The sequence below is a fragment of the Stegodyphus dumicola genome, chromosome 4 (assembly GCF_044657685.1).
Source record: "Stegodyphus dumicola isolate Sdum_Otavi_A_Nest chromosome 4, ASM4465768v1".
NCBI classification, from domain to species: Eukaryota; Metazoa; Arthropoda; class Arachnida; order Araneae; family Eresidae; genus Stegodyphus; species Stegodyphus dumicola.
In genome coordinates, this window is record NC_140771.1 from 144,531,881 (window position 1) to 144,551,705 (window position 19,825).

Sequence of the window (19,825 nt, forward strand, 5' to 3'; positions counted from 1 at the left end):
ATTTTTATGCCTTTAGTAAATCCGATTGCAATATTTTTAGAATTATCAACAATTTAAAAATCATTTAAGTACCGCTAAGCCTAATAATTTTTTCCATGGCGGCCATTGCTTGTTTACATTTGAAATAGCAAAATAGTAGATTTGTTACCAATCTAGAGAAAATAAGCTTCGCAATAACAAAGATAAAGCCTTCGTTTATTATTGCAAATTAAATCATGCTTACTCCGTTTCGGAATTTATTCGAGGAAATAAGAGTTTAAGATTTACTTCACAATTTTCAATACAGACATCTTGAGTTTTAATGTATTTTTGCTTTGACGGAAAGTAAGAACTGAAATAATTGAATGGGAAATACTGAATCATCTGTGATAAACTTTTTTTTTTTTTTTTTTTTGTTTGCTTAATTTCTTTTGTACATCGTTTTAGATTTATTATAGTATTTGAATAGAACATGTGCTAACGATTAGATAATTCTTCATATGATATAAATTTTGTGCATTCTGAGTTACAATATGGACGAAATATAGCGCTATTAAGTACACCTATTACCAGAGAGCCGCTATGGTAAACAAATATAGTGAATTTTAAAGAGTGCATTTATTCTATCATGTTTTATGCGCTATCGACGAAGTAGATTTAATAGGGGGACCAGAAAGTAATGTCGCTTTCTTACATTAAATTCAAATGAATACATTTTTAACAAGTTTTTATTTTTAAACAGTAATATAATCACCCTCGTTATCAACAACCTTTTGCCATCTAGAGTACAGATATTCAATCCTGGACCAATAAAAATCAATTGGTTTTTGAGTAAAATATCTCGAGAGGACATTTTGGACATCATCCAAATTTTGAAATTTTTTGGCACTAAGAAAATGTTGTAGGGATCCGAATAAATGGAAATCCAATGCTGCGATATTGGCCAAGTATGGTTGGTGAGTATGGCAGTACCACTTACCACCCCAATTCATTAATTTTTCCCAGTGTTCGTTTTGCACAGTGCAGTCTTGCATTGTCGTGTTGCAGAATGACGCCTTTTCTGCTGACAATTGATATTTTTCGATTAAAGATTGGTTCACTCCATCCAATTGTTCACAATAAGGTCTGCATTAACAGTTTGTCCAGGTTTTAGCAATTCAAAATGAACAATTCCGCGAATACTCCACCAAACACACAGAAGCGCCTTTTCGGGGTGTAAACCCTTTGTAACCCCCCTATTAAAACTGCCTTTTGAGATTTGGATTATCATATAGAATTTATTTTTTGTCTCCACTAATCAAACAATCAAAAAACCGTTCTGTATGCTGCCGTTGAAGCAATACGTTGCATGTGATCGATAGGTTGGCTTTGTTCTTTTTGGACAGATTATGGGGGACTCAAACCCCTGCTTTGCTTATTTTTCCATTCTGCTTTAAATGTTCTTGGAAGGTAGATCAAGGCTGGTTAAGAGTGTTTGACATGGATTTGCTTCCACTTCTGCCCTTAGCATGTTGTTGTCAGCATGCACAGAAACGACATTACTTTCTGGTCCCCCTATTAATTCAATCCAATAAATTTAAATGAAACGCAAGAAAAAATGGGTATAATTTAATATCCTGTACAAGGAAGTCATGTGGTGCACACATCAGATTTTTTTTAATAATAAAATTACATTAAAAAAAAGACTCTCACTTCTGAATGCATGATTCTCTTTCCTTGGAAAACAAATCCTTGAATGGAGGTCGAAACTTTTAAGGGGTATCAGAAAACCCCTATACCGACAATGTTAAAATGGCCGTTTTCGATGTACCTTTTCTCAAAATCTGCCGTAGATAGAAGCTTGAAATTTTTTCTGTAATTAAGTATACCTATCTGATTATACTGAAATGAGCTTTTGAAGCATTTTGAACTTTAGAGTAAATTACAGAATATTTTGTTAGTCATAGTAAAATTTAGCACTTTTCTCACACAAAAGAATTTTAAAAAAAATATTTTTCTAAGTTTATTACAAAAAGCTCATTTCAGTAAATATTAGGGAACCTAATAAATAAGCCACAAAAAATTTAGATACCTGTGAGCAGTAGTTGCTGAGAAAAGGTACATCAAGTATAAAAAAATCACGTTTGGAGAAAAACCCGTTTTTATGAAAAAATTCTCATTGATCAAAGCAGTAGATGACAAATTAAAATTAGATTTTTTTACAGTTCTAATTTTCATAGAGATTAAAGAATGGTATTTTTAGAAAGATAAAAGTGTAGAGAATTTGAAAATGCAAAACTCCGAAATCACAATTTTTTGAAGATTTTGGGGTTCCAACACCCCTTAAGGAAAGAAACCCTACCCACATATCAAAGGCTTATTCTCCAAAAAGTACAGTGAATTTATGACAGATGGAAAATTTTCCAACACTAGAGTCTTCCTGCAGAAAAAAGTATCTGCAGACTTTCTGTAACTCTATCACTTGTTACCTTTTCCTCAGCTAACCTTGGATTCGAGGAAAATTTTTTTCGTCACATTCTGATTCAGAGTTAGAATTATACTGACAAGAGATCATGGTTAGATTCTTCTGTCTTTGTTTTAATACCTATACATCCTCCGTTAAAATTTTCTCCATTTCTGTTACTGTTTATAGTAACAGAAATTTTCTTCATCTTTAGTCTCATTAGTGATGCTTTAACCATTTTAACATTTTTCTTTAGTGTGGGAAAAAATTGGTCTTTTTTCTATTATCCCTTTGAAGCAGTACACTATATTCAGACATAAATTGAGCCCAAGACCGCTTTAGCTATTTCTTAGTTTTAGTTTGAAATTGTAATTCGATCCTGAACCCAAAATAAATCATGACAAGTACTTTATTATTTAACTATTCATCATTTATTTAAAAACTTATTAAATTTTTATTTATCTCTTTATGTTTTGTTAAATTTTGATTTTAATTGTATAATTATTCTAATCATTAATAATATAATTATTCTGATCATTAATTCCTTAATTATTTTAATAAATTATTTAATTTTTAATTACTTTATTATTTTATTAGTCATTTTATTTGTTGTTCCTCTTTCCTGATGATCTTCCATAGGGCTCCGGCACTTTCAGTTCTAGAAATTAAGCCCTGATATCAAGCATTGGTAATCTTAAAATTATGTTCTTAATTTGATGTTCATAGTGGAGGGGGGGGCAAAAAAATCTAGTTCAGTAACTTTTTTAAACTATTCACGGATATGGATTTTAAGATCTTAATCTTTTCAGCTTTTTTTTCTGGAATATTAAGTTGAAAAACTGATATGTTTAAGCCAAACATTATTCCTATCTCATTTGTTCTAGACAAAGTTACTGAAATAAGAATGCTAGAGTTGTGAAAATAGTATTTTCATTAGCTAAAACTTTTGAACTTTACATTCTGCTAGTTCATTTCTTCAAACAGAAACATTTAGTAAGTACTCATTTTCAATAAATTTATTATAAGAAAATATGTTTGACACTGCTACAACAATGAAGAAATATTTAGTTTCTTTAATTCAGATATACTATGATAAATGTTAAAATGCTTCATGCTAATTTCAATAAAATAAACTTCTTACTAGGACATAACACCTCAGATTTTCTTTACCCTTCATTCATTTCTTGAAATAAAAGTTTTTTTCCCCTTATTAACCCAAAATAAAATACTGAGCTTTAACAGTTAAAGTTCTTGCTGGCCTGCATCTGTTACTGAACTGTGCTTCATTTCTATATGAAATACGGAAAATTTTATTATAACATAAGTGAGTATATACTGTAGATATAAAATGCTCACCCCATCTCCTTCAGACAACCAGACACTTAACCAGTATTTACTAAATGCAGCAGTGGCAGACTGTATTAAAAACCAAACTAACACCAAAGCACACACTATGAAACCTCCTGCAGCTTCTATATAACCTACGTATGTGTTGTATGATATGGAACCAGTTTCTGTTTTCTCTTCTGTTGACAGCTGACCTATAAGGATAGTAAATCATTTATTGATTTAACATGTTTTATTTTATTTTGAAAGCAAACAGCACTTTATAGCCAGATACAAGTTTATAAGCATATCTTAAAATTTCAAAGCAAACAATAAAATAGACTGCCTGATTTTTTAGTAAGAAAATTGAGTTAAGAATTTATTGTAGGCAGAAACAGATAATCACAGGAAAACTTAGGCAGCACAAGCAGAAATGCAAGCATTATGTTTTACATGCCTTTAAATCCAAATACTAGAAATTTTAAATCTTAAGCAACATGCTAAGTTCTAAAATATATTTTACCTGCTTTCTTCTTGGCAGCTAAAATGTATAAATACTCACATTAAAATTTATCATAACCTAGGAATACAACATGAAGACAGCACAGAACATTAATATATGAAAAAAATAATACAGCTCAAAGACACCAAGAGACAAACAGTTTCAGGTTGAACACTTGAAAAATAATAACAGTTAATCTATGACCAAAATAAATAAAAGTCTAATGTTTCAGTTCATAAACAAATAAGAGGTACAAGAGAATAGCATACAATTTTTAGGAATGTATAAAAAAGTTAATGATAGAAATTCATTAAAAAGTACAGAAACCTTTTCAATTTTGACAGTTACAGTTTATTTGTTAAAATATATTTTCATTTTCCTATTTTCCATAAGATTTGCCATCATTACAAAAACTAGTTGACAATATAATATAGAAATATATTTCCAGAAAAATGTGCCATGATAGATTCCTTATATTCAATAGCTGCAGTTTTAAAAATCAGAATTTAGTCAATTTTACTAAGCCTTAATAAATTAATTGCTGGAAGATTATGTTAACAATAGCTAAGATGAAAAGTTTTTTAAGCAGCATGCACACACTGTTAGAGACTCTAAATTTAATTTTACCTTTATTACTTAATACGCCAACATGAAACTTAAACAGTGTATAACAATACAAGTTTAATAGTTATAAATCAGTATTAAAAACAAAGCACTATCATTGTGCCAGATATAAAACAAGAAGTGGAAGAAGAAATGCATAAAGAACAAGGTATGAAAACCAAGGTATTGATGACCATGTAATACCACTTACAATGCTAAAGGAAATTACATGAATTTAATTCAAGCTAGCAAGCTACCTAATTTATTTTTTCAAATATTTAGGTACAAAATAATGACAGTTAATCAGAGAAAAATCAAATATATAATTTCTGACAACTTTATAACAATTTAGTTCAAAACTTGATGAAAATATTTCCGACTCTCTTCTTCACACACAACCAATTGTTCAGAAAATCTCTCTCTATTTTAAAATGTTAAAATTTATGTAATGATAGAAAAAAGTTCTTCAATGTATAAAATTTCCAGCTTGTACTATTTAATTTTAATTCTTTAGAAATTTGATAAAAAATCTTAATACATTAAAAAAATAAACCTTTGATAAGAAATTCAGAATAAAACCTTCACAAATTCAATCACCAATTTTTCTTCCTGTCTGCCAATAAATATATATTGTAAAGAACTTCACTTTCAGTGGTAACTCACATTTGCTTTTACAACCAAATGGCTAAAGGTTGAATGAGGAAAAATTATCTTTTATTTATTTCTTTTAAAATATAATATATACAGTCTAAACTTTTAAAATGACTAGCACTAGAATAGCAATGATTCAAACAAAAAGCTTGCCTTGCACAGTTCAGTATGATTTTTTTATTTCTATTTTCTTACATGTCTCAATCACTACAGGTACTAAAATAAGTAACTGTAAATTTTATCTGTAATTGCAAACACAATTAAGAATTGATTAATTTCAGACTTTTTTATGAAAAAGGAAGACATATATAAGACTAATAACAAAATATAAATTTACTAATTATAAAACACAGTCTACAGGCAACAATTTGGAACTAGTAAGGCCTATGGAAAGTAAATCAAAAACTAGAATAAAACAAAATATTTTCAAATGAAAAATATATCTTTTCATTTTTATCAACTGCATTAGTGGCAGCCAAGGAAAATATATATAGAAGACATCGAAATGATATACGATACAAAGACTGAAATCTGGACATCCAATATTTAAACGTTCCAGCCCTCACAAAATTTGCAATGGAAATACTCAAGAAAAAGAAAGTGTGCAGAAAAAGTGATTTTTCTTTCGACTAAGACTATTGTATGTTATTTTCAAACACCTACAGACAAAAAAAAAAAAAAAAAAAAACATTGCCCAATGCCAATACATGACCGATGCTGCATAGACCTCACCATACTTTCAACCCTTGAGTGATTTGGGAGTTAGTATTTTTCTACCTGCCCTAAACAACAAGTGAAAACCCCAAGACATACTTGTTAGGCATGATATGTTACACAAACGTTTTTCCGTTTTTCCTTTTATTGGTACAGCAACAAGGAAAGGACAAAAAATTAGATACTGAAGAATAGTTAACATACCAAACTACATTCTTTCTTAATTTTATCCAGTTTATTACTTTTTTTTTTTTTTTTTTTTGAAGGCCTGTTATTGTTACAGCTATCATATAAGAATTACAATCTGAATTTTTGATTATATCAAAAACAGCATCTATTTTTGGAGCAGAAGTAGGATCTGCAAAGTGAAAGCATGTTTTAATGTCAATCAAGCAAAATGTGGAATTGCTGCAAATAATGGATAAAGGCCTAATGCAAATAATTAATCTCAAAACTATGCGAGAAGCAAGGCAACAGAAAAACCGAAAAAGGAACTTTTCGAATTTATTGTAGAACCAAACACATTCACAACGAATAACAGAAAAATCATTAAAACTGCTGATTGAATGGGCCAGACAGAATCACAGTAAGGGTATGCCATTGAAAAATAAAATGCTAATGGCTCAAACCAAAATATGTCATGATTAAATGGAGTTAAAAATTATGTGCACATATTTGAAAGTTGATTAGCCAAATTTAAAAATTGCCATGGTATAAAGCTGTAAAAAATTTTAGGGAGAAAAGCTGATACTAATGCAGTTGAACAATTTGCAGATTACTTCATGGAACTTATTAAGAGCAAAAAGTTTTAGATCAAATTTATAATGCTGATGAAACTGGTCTTTTCTGCTAATATATGCTCTAATACCTTGGCAACCTCTGCAGAATATACAAATGCTGTCACAGATTTCAAAGTGAGACTAATGATTTTGGCATGTGCAAATGATGCAGACATGCACAAATGTGAACTTTCCACAATCGGAAAAAATACACAACCTTAGCATTTAAAGAAGTAAAAATTTTTCCTGTCTATTATGACCTGAGAATCACGTTACACCTCAGGCTCAGTTGCTTTACCAGATGATGCAAATATTGTTCTGATTACAGACAATGATTCGGCTTATACTTTACTAAAAGTTTTAATGAAAGATAACATCTCAGTCTTATTCTTTCCTCCAAGCTGTAGACCCATCATTTAGCTACAAATATCGATGTGCCGTGCACGCTGAAATGCAGATATAAAGTAGCCTTTTCAAAATCTATTCTGACTTTTCTGAAAAGTGACAAGACCATTTGAACGAAAAAAATTGACACAGCTTTTTGCTTCTATGTATAATGTTGAGCTTAAAATATTGTTTCTAAAATGTTATGTGCCACCACTGCCACTATCTAATGTTAAATATGAACCTAAAAAGTGCAGGGTTAAATAAATTTAAACTTTGATTTAATATATAATCATTGAAATATTCCTAAACGAACAAACAAGTATACTTAAATAAATAATAAATTGTTAAATAGAGCATGTTCTCAAGAGATTATATTTTGATTTTTTTTATGGTTTGGCTTATAATGAAAAATATAAAGATAAAATATAAAGATAAAAACTTTTAATGGGGGAACCTTACGAATATAGGGCATTAAATTCAAATGGGACACAAATCCCCAATAATGAAACAAATGTCATCATATAATCCAACATTTATTAGCATGTAACATCTCTGTATTGTGCAGATTAATCTGTTTAACTTTAGAGCAGCAGAATATTTTAATTAAAAAAAAAAAAGTGCACTGAAATTTTCATGGATTATAATAACTTGCTCTTTCTTTTCTAAGAAAAGAATATCTTCCAATAAAAAAAGAAAAAAGAAAAAAAAGAAAAATTCAATCTTCTATGGATTTTTTCAATACATCATTTTACTACTCCTTCATTTAAAAGATGCTGAAATTTTTGTTTCTTCACAAATCACTAGACTTAGCTTGAAAATGTTAATGAAGTCAGCTTCTTCAATGTTATGCTGAGCAATGCTTTTTCTCTTCTATTTATGATTCTCTTTTTGAATGGATCTTTACTATATAATAAATGTCTTCTGGAAATTATTTTTTCTTTTCATGTGAGAAGTAGGTAGAGTATTCAACACTTATTACATTCAAATTTTCGGCAACCAAAACGAATATATACAGTACCCATCACTTATTAAACTCACTGGTTAATAAATTCAATCACTTATTAACTTCAAATTTTTAGGAACTAAAGCAAAAGCATACTAATCAACAAGAAAACTGCCATTTACTAAACTCATCGCCATTGTTTAATTCAGATTAGCAAACAACTATTTTCTCAGTACAGAATATCCTACTTACATATATCAAAACTTTCATTGTTAATCCATTTAAGTATTGTGGACTGTGACTTTAGCATTCAGATATACAGTGCTATAATAAAATAGGATTGACTAATATTTTTCTATCCCTTGTCCCCTGTACATGTGAGACACTGTTTTTAGTGTCCTCATAAGCACTGCACTTAAGAAGGCAGAATTTACTTAACTTTAACAAAAACAATCCTCTTGAGGCATTGCAAATGAGTGTGGATTTCTTCTTGAATACCAGTTGATAGGAGGTGGAACTGCAACTTCTATATCATATCGCTTAAGATTTCCACATTCAAAATCTTCCCTTTGAGATAGACACATTATGCTCACAGAGAGTTATAAAAGAAGTGAAATGCTTCTAAGAACTGTCATGCATTTAAGAATCTTTGAATGGAAAGGAAGTGGTAAATGAAGACTGAAGAAAAAGCAAAAAAAGCATTGATCGTGCTTGCAGCCATGGAGTAACCTCTCTGTTGGTGAAATTTGAAAAAAAATCATTGGAAAATACTTTTTTTTTTTTTTTTTAATTCTGTTGTGAGCTTAATTTGTAATATGTCAAAGTGCCAAGGAAAAAGACTTTAACTTGAAAGTAAAGGATAAATTGTTAAAAGATTTTAATGTTCTTGTAATCACAGAGAAAAACTACATTTAAACTAGGAATTTCTCAAACTGCACAGTGCGATTTACTTAAACATGGATTTATAATTAATGAGAAACTAATAAAAATGCAAATATCTCAAGAAAATGCAAAAAGACAGAAAATCAAGGAAAAAAAAACTACTTTTCTAGAATAATTTCAAACAAAACTATATAGTGTTCCTATTTCTTGAGCTTTTTTTACTACAGTACAAAGTCTTTAATCCGGACGTCCATAATCCAGAATAATCTATAATCTGGACCTCAAAGCTACAAACTTTCTGCACATGTATAAACGCATAATGCATTTACACATACGCATAATACCTTTATGCATGCACATAATGCGTTTACGCATGCGCGTTTAATGTATAACGGACGGTATAAGCTAGACTAAAATTATCTATTTCAGTTAATGTTGCAGATTGCGTTGTTTCTTAATCTTCTAATTGGATCTGGCTTATTATTTTTTGCAGACTGTTAGAGCAATTTTATAAAATGTAAGCTTGAACTTTCGATTATGTCAAAAAGAGTTTCCGATTCTGGAGCTGCCAAAGGATCTACAAAGCAAAAGCATGTTTCGATGTCCATCAAACAAAAAGTGGAATTGCTGCAAAAAAAATGGATAATGGCTTGAAGAAAATGACAGAGAGGTTAGTGAAAACGAAAAAATTTCGATTGACAAGTTAGTCGGTATTCTTGGCAGAGCAATTACAGGACTTGAACAGTGGAACTTTGTAACTGAATAAGAAATTATGTTTGTTTATAGAATTAAAGAGAAAATATTAGCACATAAAATGAAGCAACTTAAACAACTTACATTGAAAGAAATGTTTAACCTTCCAGCGGGCGTGTGTATGTGTGACATACACTAGATTTTAATTTTGAATTTTTTTCGTAGACCAGAAGGCGCTATGACCGCGTGTTCTTGGCTATTCTCTCCTCTTTGTTCGCCCTTCTTTCAGTCGTCTGCTGGATTTCGAGGGGTTAATGCGAGTCTGCAGATTTACTATTTGTATTCCAGAAATACGCGCGACCATTGAAGTAAGTTTTTGCTATATCTAATTTCCTTTTTTATTACAGAAAATCTTTATTCTTTTACATCTAAATCTTATGATTTTGTATAATTTGTGTGCATAATTACTTTTAATGATAAAATAGAAGCACTGTATGCGTCACATACGCGCGACCATGTATGATATTTTTGTACATTTCTTTTCAGTTATGGTGAATAAAAGTAAAATGCTCGACATGAATGATCCAAAAGATCTTGTGATTATAAGAAATATGCTTTTATGTGACAGTGATGACGATGAGGACATTATTATAGATGAAAGCATTACAGACGAAGAAGAGCGAATTTCAGAAAAAGGTGATTCAGAATCGGAAATTAGTGCAGAGGGCAATTCTGAAGAGGGAAATAATGATAATAATTCTTCCGAAATGTATATAGCTCATCAAATGAAAAACAGAAAAGTCATCGATTCTTGGACATGGCATAAAAAGAAAACTAAACGAGCGCCTCGTAACATTATGTGTTCATGTTTCTGGAGTCATCGGTGAAGCTAAATAGCTAACAGATATTTTGGATATATGGAAATGCCTCGTTACTGATAGTTTGATAGAAATCATCGCTGAAGATATGAATAAGTTTATTTCTTCTGTGAAGTCTAATTATTCTCGTATAAGGGACAGCAGAGAAACGAAATGGGCAGAAATAAACTCTTTTGGGTTTACTTTACTTAGCTGGTATTTATCATGGTAACAGAGTTCTGGAATCTTGAGGAACTGTGCAGAATGGAGGAATTTAAAGTAGTAATGAACTTGAAGAGATTTTTGTTTTTACTAAGAGATTTACGGTTTGATGACATAAACACAAGAGCAGAACGAAGAGAAGTCGACCGCTTGGCTCCAATAAGAAACATTTTTGAAAAGTTTGTCTCTAATTGCCAGAAGTGCTATTCACTTGGAGAGAATGTCACAACCGATGAGAAATTAGAAGGATTTTGAGGAAGATGTGGTTTCATTCAATACATTCCCCCCAAAAACCGTACAAATATGGCATAAAAATTTATGCCATGGTAGACGCTCGTATGTTTTACACATACAATATGGGCATTTATGCTGGAGCGCAGCGAGATTGTCTCTTTACGTAAGCAATAAACCACAAGATGTTGTAAAAAGGTTGACAGAACCCATTGATAACACTGGAAGAAATGTAACCACAGACAACTGGTTTTCAAGTTTTGAGTTAGTACGAGAAATAGATGAAAAAAATTGTCATTTGTAGGTACTTTGAAAAACAATAAACCTCAAATTCCGGATCAGTTCAAGCAGACGAAAACTCGGGAACCCTATACGAGTCTTTTTGGATTTAGAAAAAATATGACACTTCTCTCCTATGTACCCAACGTTATAGAAACGTCATATTGATTTCAAATCTTCATGATGACGTAGCAATAGATGAAAATACCCAAGACCAAAAAAAGCCTGAGATTATCACATTTTACAATCGTACCAAAGGAGGTGTGGATACAGTGGATAAACTCTGTGCTTCCTACAATGTTGCCAGGAACACCAGGCGTTTGCCTCTTGTAGTTTTCTTCTCTATGCTGAATATAGCAGCAATCAATAGCTACATAATTCATTCAACAAATAATAGTGAAAAATTACTTAGAAGATAATATCTGCAAAAGCTAGCAAATGATCTTGTGAAGGAAAACGTTGAAAAAAGAATCCCTAACTCTCTTCAAAGTGAGCTGAAATTTAAATTGTTGAAACGAAAAGCAGAATTAGCTGTCGTTGAAGAAATGACTTCAGGGAAAAAAAGATGCAAACCCTGCCAAAATGACAAGCATACTAGAATTACGAGGTTCAGCTGTGAAATTTGCTTAAAATTCATTTGTCTAGAGCACTGTAAACATATTTGTTCAGACTGTACCGATGAAGTGACTATGAAATTGATTTGTTATGTAATATTTAATGTGTTTTTTCACTTACTGATTAAAAATATAAAAGTTCAGTTGAAATATTGGCAGTTTAATTTTGTTTTACTTTCAAGTTAGTTTGATAAGTCTTTAGTCCATTTTATATTGTTTTTTGCTTTATACTTATTTTATTTTCCTTAATTTAAAGTTAATATTGTTTAACTCAATTGTACTTATTCAGAAGTCAAACAACAAAAATCAGCGTTATATTTAAAAAATTTTCACAGGACTAGTATCGATGGTTTTACCGAACCATCATCTTCAGCTGCAAAACCGCAAATGTACTTATTCAATTGTACTTATTAACATTTAACTGTTTACAAATTAATTTTAATTTTTTTGCTCTGGAAAACTTATTTTTTATAATAGCGTATCTAAGAAATACGCGCAACCTTTCTTGTTGGTGCAGAAGGCGCGCCCGCTGGAAGGTTAATAAAATAAACAACTAAATATTAAGCTTTTAAAAAAAAAAAAAAAAAAAAAAAATTGATACTCTTTAAATCATAATTGCTCTTTATTTCATAAATTACGGTTTCATATTTTTAATTTTATAATTTCTGCATGCCATCTTACCAGATTTAAATTGATGATCTATAATACGGAATCGCTGCAGTCCTGACGAGTCTGGATTAAAGACATTGTACTGTAATTTGCAAAATAATAAAACCGAATTTTGTAACAACTGACATCTGTCTCACATGCTAGAGAAACAGAAGAACTTTTAAATAAATACAAGCTACAAAAAATTTATAATACAGACAAAACTGGACAACATTATAGGGTATTACCAAAACACACACTTTAATATTTAAATATGAAACAGTAGTTGGTGTTAAGGAACTGAAGGAATAAGTTACTGTATTATGAATGTGCAATATGGACCCAACAATTAAAAAGATAGCACTGATTATTGAAGAAAGCAGAAAACCTTGAAAGGAGTCAAAAGTTTATCACTAACTTATGAGCAACAAGAACTCATGGATAACAATTAGTATTTTTTACTGATTTTTCTTTTGAAATGGGACAGCAGAGTAAAAAATTGAAAAAAATAATTTCATTAATTAGATAACTGCAAAACACACAAACCTCTGGTATCGACTATCAATATATATATATCCTGTATATGTTAATACTAGATATTATATGTATCCTAGATATATTAATTCAGGATATTATATGTATCCTGGATATATATATTAATAGTCAATATCTCTAGAAGCCATGCATATTATAGTTAATGCAGGGATGTAATCTCTTGAAATCAGTTAAAAGCTGTTTTTAGGAAAATGTGATTTTGATGTAGAAGATGTTTTAGAGGGAGTGCTAATGTTAAGACAATAGAGAAATTATGAAGATTCATTTCTTTACATGTCAATTCATAAAAATATTGAGGCAACATGTGCAAAAATTGACAACAAAAACATTAAACAAACTGCAGAAACTGATAACAAAAGTAATACAGAAAAAACTGATGGCATACCAACATTAACTGAATTTAGAAAAGCATACTAAATTCTAAGTAAAACTCTTGAACGAAAAGGTGCACATGAAAAAAGCTACCAACAGTTTTACAAACTTGAGAATACAATTGAAAAAATGTTGTTGAACAATCTGAAACAAACACAGATGGAACAACCATTTGAAAGAGATAAAGTTTCACCAAGAACGTAACTATAAAAATATTTTTATAAAGATTTTAAAATGAATTTTAAAAGTGTATATAGTTTAATTTCAGATTTAATTTTTAATTATTATTTTAAGATTAATTAATTAATTAACTTGATAATTATTATTTTACTCGAAAAGTTTAAAACTGATATCACTATTTAAAAGTAAAAAAAATAGCAATATATTAAACTTTGTGGCTTAACAAATCAAATATGTTTTGGAAAAGAAGTGATTTTAATAAGTTGTAATTACTGTACATCTTATTTTTATAGTACTAGGTGAAAATCAATTTGTACAAAAAGACTATGCATTAGAAGCATGCATTCATAATATTAGCATCAAAATGTGAACTAAGGACGTCTCTGCAGTACCTTATATAGCAAGCTAACACACTACAGCAAACAGTCATAATATAAATACTATAAAAGATTTTAGCTTTGAATTTCCTCTTGATTTTTTAGTAGCCAGCAATACCATTTCCAAATACGCACATTTAAAGAACCAATAAAATGCTAAGTTAATTAAATCAAGGAGACAAAGATTACATTCTCTTTTTGCTACAATTTGAAAACAATATACCAAATATTTCAGATTCAATATTTTTCCAGAATATTTAATGACTAGCCTAGATTAATGTTAACAGTTTTCTTCTACCTAATAAATATATTTATGTATTAACATTTCTAATTTACTGATTCCTTTCTCAGTCATAAAAATATTCTGAATTTAAATTCAGTGCTTTCTTTATATACATTTTTTCCACATTCCAGTTTCCAATATTTTTAATTATTGAAATAATTTTATATAAAATAAGTTTGTTGAAATTAATTTAAACACAGCAACAAACATTTAAATTTTAACAAAAACATTATATTGAGAAGATATAATTTGTAGATATAAGCAAACTAGCAGGGCAGAACAGGTATGTACAGAGTAAGTTGAAGAGTGACTTAGAACCTAAGCACACTTAGAGAATGAGATATGCAAGCAAAGCAAAAGCAGAATCCAGCTAGTATAATATGTTAATTTCTTCAAAAATAAAAATAACTTTTAGCCTTAAAACAGCCTGAATTATAGCAGATTAATAAATAAAATACTGAATCAAACAATTTTTCTCCATCCCTTCTTCTTTGACATCAGTGCTTAAAATATGTGACAGTTGAACAAGAAAATTATCTACCTTACATAAATTAAATGTTTGACTTATCTTTTGAAGAATAATTTATTATCTGATATGTTAAAAAAGAAACTTTGGAATAAATTTGCAAAGACACCAAACAGGAAATTAAGGTTTCATTATATTAATATTTATAGTAAGATTGAAAAATGAAAATTTTAGTTTCCAGTCAAAGCAAAATCTTTATACACCAAGAAAAGTAAAGAACATTTTCACTTATAATGTAAATATATTTAAGGAAAGCATCAGTTTTAGGATTAATTCTTATCTTAAATATAACAAATACTTAGCTTAAATATAATAAGCATTTTTAAAAGAAAAAACAAATATTACCTTCAGAGCCATATAAATCAGTTGCAGAGCTTAAGACTGAAGACTTTTTATAATCATGTGAAGGAATGTAAGTTTCATTATTATCATTAACTAAAAGGATGGGGAAAGAAATTAAAATTTTAGTAATGAAATAAACAAATAAAAATTTTAACACATTAGAAGCATATGATAAAGTAGAAAAGATAATCATCAAAGCATCCTCAACATTAGAAATGCTGTCAACATGAGACTAAATGTAAAACTAGTATGCATTTAGTACTGGTAATTCTAATGTTAAAATGTCACAAAATGTCTTTGTTTCCATAAATTAGTAATCATTAAGATTTTAAGCATTAAGATAAACATCTTGTAGTAAGCATAACCTTTAGAAGTCATAGCATTAAATGACTACATATACTTCATATTAAATCAAAAACATTCCTATAGGTTCATATTAGTTATAGATTACAACTACAAGTTGAAGAGAACGTCACAATTCATGAAAATTTAAATTTAGGGAATAAAGTATGCTAAATATAAAAATTAAAATATAAAGAAAATATAAAAATAAAAACTGGTAAAGAAAATTATTTGATAAATAATAAAGAGGCTATGAAATACACCAAAGCACTTTCTGATCAAGTATATGTCTTGTATAAGTTCCTTTATTGAAGATAAACAAATTATTTTTCATTTTATTTAAACACTTTTCTTTATTTTTTCACTTTTCACAAAATTTATTCTCTCACAGTTTTATACCTAATTATTATTTGAGTTATGTTTGTTGCTTCACTCTTATCAGTGCAGTTTTAAATCTCCAATATGCAAAACATACTGTATATACCCCCTATGTAAGTCGACCACCACACTTTTGAGAAAAATTTTCAGAAAAATAAACTTCTTGCAGAAGCGGCGGTGCAGCCACCACCATTGAAAAAACAACATGCCAATGTTCTCAATAAAATTTCACTCATGATTTAGAGAATTTTTTTTTATTTCCATTTTAGCACATGATAAAATTTTCAAAGAATTTTATTCGAATGCTTCAAATTCTGATTCAGACTCAGAATCGCCAAATAAATCCTGAAATTCCTTTTCATACATTGGCAAGTCATCATAAATTTCATTACTTGATTCATCACAGTTAGTGTCACTTTCATAATTTGGATAGATTGCATCATCATCATCTGTGCCATCCAAGTTATTGGCAATGCCACAGTTTTTGAATGATTTGATTTTCATTTCAGCTGGAATCATGCTCCAAATGTCTTTCACCCACCATGCAATTACAGTTATGTCTGGCTTTCTAATATCGCCACCTTTGGTTTTAGTACAGAAATTGAATTGTATCTATTCCACCCAATGCTTGTGCATATTCACCTTAAATGGCTTATTTATGTGACAACCAGGGCTGTAAAATGGATGTCAGACCTGCTGGAATCAAAGAAAGTGTTGTTTTTGAATTTTCTGCATGCTTTTTCACTACTTCTGAATGATGTGGTCGAAACATACCCCAATCAAAAGGGAAGGTTCTCCTAAAAGTTCACCTGGTTTTTAGCACCACACATTTTGAAATCAGTCAATTGTTAGGGTGCCATCCACTTAAGCATTTTTCTAGATGCACATAAGAAACACCTGACAGATGAGTAACGTTTTTTGCTTGAAAATAATCATGGAGGCAACTTATTGCCATTTGCTAAACAGGTACGAAGTGCTGTGAAAAAGAGTTTTCTCATGACCAGTCATCTTTACCAAATTGTTTTTTCATCCTTTTTATCAACAGAGAAATTTTTATGGAGATGAAAAGTCAAGGCGGTATCATTCATGTTTTCTATTTAAGACATTTTAAAATTAGTTATTTTTCTCTTTTTAATCACATACTTTTCGAAGTTTATTAATTTCTCTTCAACAAGACACAATTTCTGTGAAATTTTGGCAAGATGGTGTGTAAACTTAGTCCATAATAATTCATGAATCTCATGCACCAACGCTGTGATGCATCAAAAGAGTCATTTAAAGGAGCAGATTTTTCATTTTTGCAAGTTTCATGGCTTACACAGGGTTCATAGCCACATTTTAGTTAAAAAAATAAGCATCTATAAGCACTTTTCAAGCACATTTTAAGAAAAGAAATAAGCACCTGTCTAATTACATTATACACAACTGCATAACCTTAAAAGAAAAATTAGACTTGAAATTTAAAATATGAGCAATGCAATATTTATTAAGAGAATGAGCATTACTGGAAAACAATTAACTTTTTTTTTAATTTTAAATGCCAGTTTAATTTACAGAATTAGTTTACAATGAGAGAAAAAAAAAAAACTATGCAGAACTAAACTATATTACCAGATTTAATGATGAAATTTCAATTCAAATATAGAAAATAAATAATAATAAGCCATATTAATTGTATTTGCTTAGCACCTAATAATAAAAACAATTTATTTTTCCACTCATATTAATATTTAAATAATTTAACTTAAATCAAAATTCTGAACATTTTCTAAATTTTCATTGCATAATAGATTTTCCTTAACATATATTCCAAGCAAAGTAATTTAAGTAAAAAAGGAGGAACATTTCTGAAATCAGGAGACAGGAAATTGCTTCATGCAGTCATCCTTTAATAGTAAAAGGTTAACTAACCCGCATACTCAGAAATTGCCGAATGTTCCGTATAGTCAAGCGTAACTGAAAAAAAGAGGAGGGGGGAGATTGTAGCCGTTCTTTAGATTTCTCGGCTAAATAAATGATTTTGATATTTCGATATGTGCATCATATAAAAATAGACCAACGGAACTGAGAAATATTCTGCTTAGAAAGCACAGTAAAACTCTTTTCAGTGTTCATAAATAAATCTCAGACTGAACATGAAAATTAATTATCTCTGCAAAATACCGCAAACGTTTTTGCGCAATACGTGCGGCATAATTCTTCCATACCCGATATTACGCAATCGGAATCAACAGCTGCCGGTATTTGGAGAATAAAGAACTAAATAAAGGAAAAGAAAGAGACTTACTAATCTGGGATGTTTTTGATTCTAATTTTGAACAGACTGCGTTAAATTTTTGGAATAGAATCATTCTTCGCTTAGGTTGGGTAGACCGCAAAACTTTTAGTCCTATTTAATCCAGATTGGACAGTGATAAAAAAAAAAAAAAAAAAAAAAATCGCTGCTTCAATATTAGAGATTTTACGGAGAAAGTGGAGAACCTCCCAACCTCCGTACTGTATCATGTATTGCCCCCCCCAAAAAAAGAAATTATTCGGACTATTCGATTACTTTCCTTTTATTTAAGCCATTCCGAATATTATTCCTTAGAAAGTTAATCTGTGTAAAAATACACCCATTTTTATTTTACCCAAATACACCCATACACCAAGTTTATCTACACTTCAGCAGCTACTGCAACTATATTATTATAAATATTCATACATATGCTCAAAATAAAAGCATAACGATCATAATACACACAAATATGAACTGACCACAGAGAATGAGAATGCAAACTATTAAAATTTTGATAGAAATTCAAACGTGTGTAGTATTTGGGTGGGAGGAAAAGAATACCGAATGTACCGCAATTTTCTACGGTTTTCGCAATTCTTTGACCAATAGAACAACGTGCACCTGTCTGTACTCTCTTGTGCACCATAGGTTACTTTAATGCAGAGAAAGGGGGAAAAGCTATTTCTAGAGTATGATTCACCATCATCCATATAAGGAAGAAAAGTTGTTTATTTAGTTTCGGCTCTGGTACGGGGGGAAATGCGCGTTCATTAAAAGAAAGCAGTGAAAGCAAAAAATAAGCACTAAAACAAAAAAAAAAAAAAAAAAAAAAAAAATAAGGGCTTTAAAGAAAAAGTAAGCACTTATAAGGGCCTTTATGTTTTATTTTCAAATATAAGGACTTATAGGCACTTGTAAGGACCGCTACGAACCCTGTTACAAACATGTCACAGTTCGGGTTATGACATATCCTTGCCACCTGCTGTCTACAAACCAGTCACTTAACACTTTTTCCGGTTTTAGGAAAAATGCTGATCCATGATTGCAGGGCCTTTTTAGATTTAGGGGTTTTAGAGTAAAGTCAAGATGGCATCTGATTCAGCAACTTTGTAATCAGTTTTAGACAGGAAAGTAAAAAGAATAATTGAATCAACTGCAACTATGAGAAAAGTGGACTCTCCATGCGAAGAATATTCAAAGAATGACTTGGTGTATCTCAAAGAACATTCTCTTCCTCCTTTGAAATAGAATCTTGGAAAAATCAGAGAGGTTTCTCCGGGAAAAAATGGACTCTTTTGGTTGCTGAAGTACAAACATCAACTGGACTTTATCTGCATCCAATTTCAAATGGTGTCCTCTTCCTAAACAGTCATCCTGAGCTAGACAATTCAGATGAGAAGGAGATATTTTAAGTTTCAAAATGTTTTTCTCCTTATTTT

The 19,825-nt window shown here is 30.1% G+C and overlaps 1 protein-coding gene across 4 annotated transcripts in view; it reads right to left on the reverse strand.

Moving 5' to 3' along the window:
* LOC118184286 (ATP-binding cassette sub-family C member 5-like) overlaps positions 1–19,825 on the reverse strand; it is a 181,276-nt gene that overhangs the window by 64,965 nt on the left and 96,486 nt on the right. For 3 of the 4 annotated variants that reach the window (XM_085815584.1, XM_035353937.2, XM_085815582.1), the window contains 3 exons: positions 15,392–15,481; positions 4,272–4,289; positions 3,779–3,963 (listed from right to left, as the gene is read on the reverse strand). In XM_085815584.1, the coding sequence (XP_085671710.1) occupies positions 3,779–3,963; positions 4,272–4,289; positions 15,392–15,481 (293 nt within the window). The remainder of the gene's footprint in view (positions 1–3,778; positions 3,964–4,271; positions 4,290–15,391; positions 15,482–19,825) is intronic. The other variant, XM_085815583.1, reaches the window with a different exon arrangement.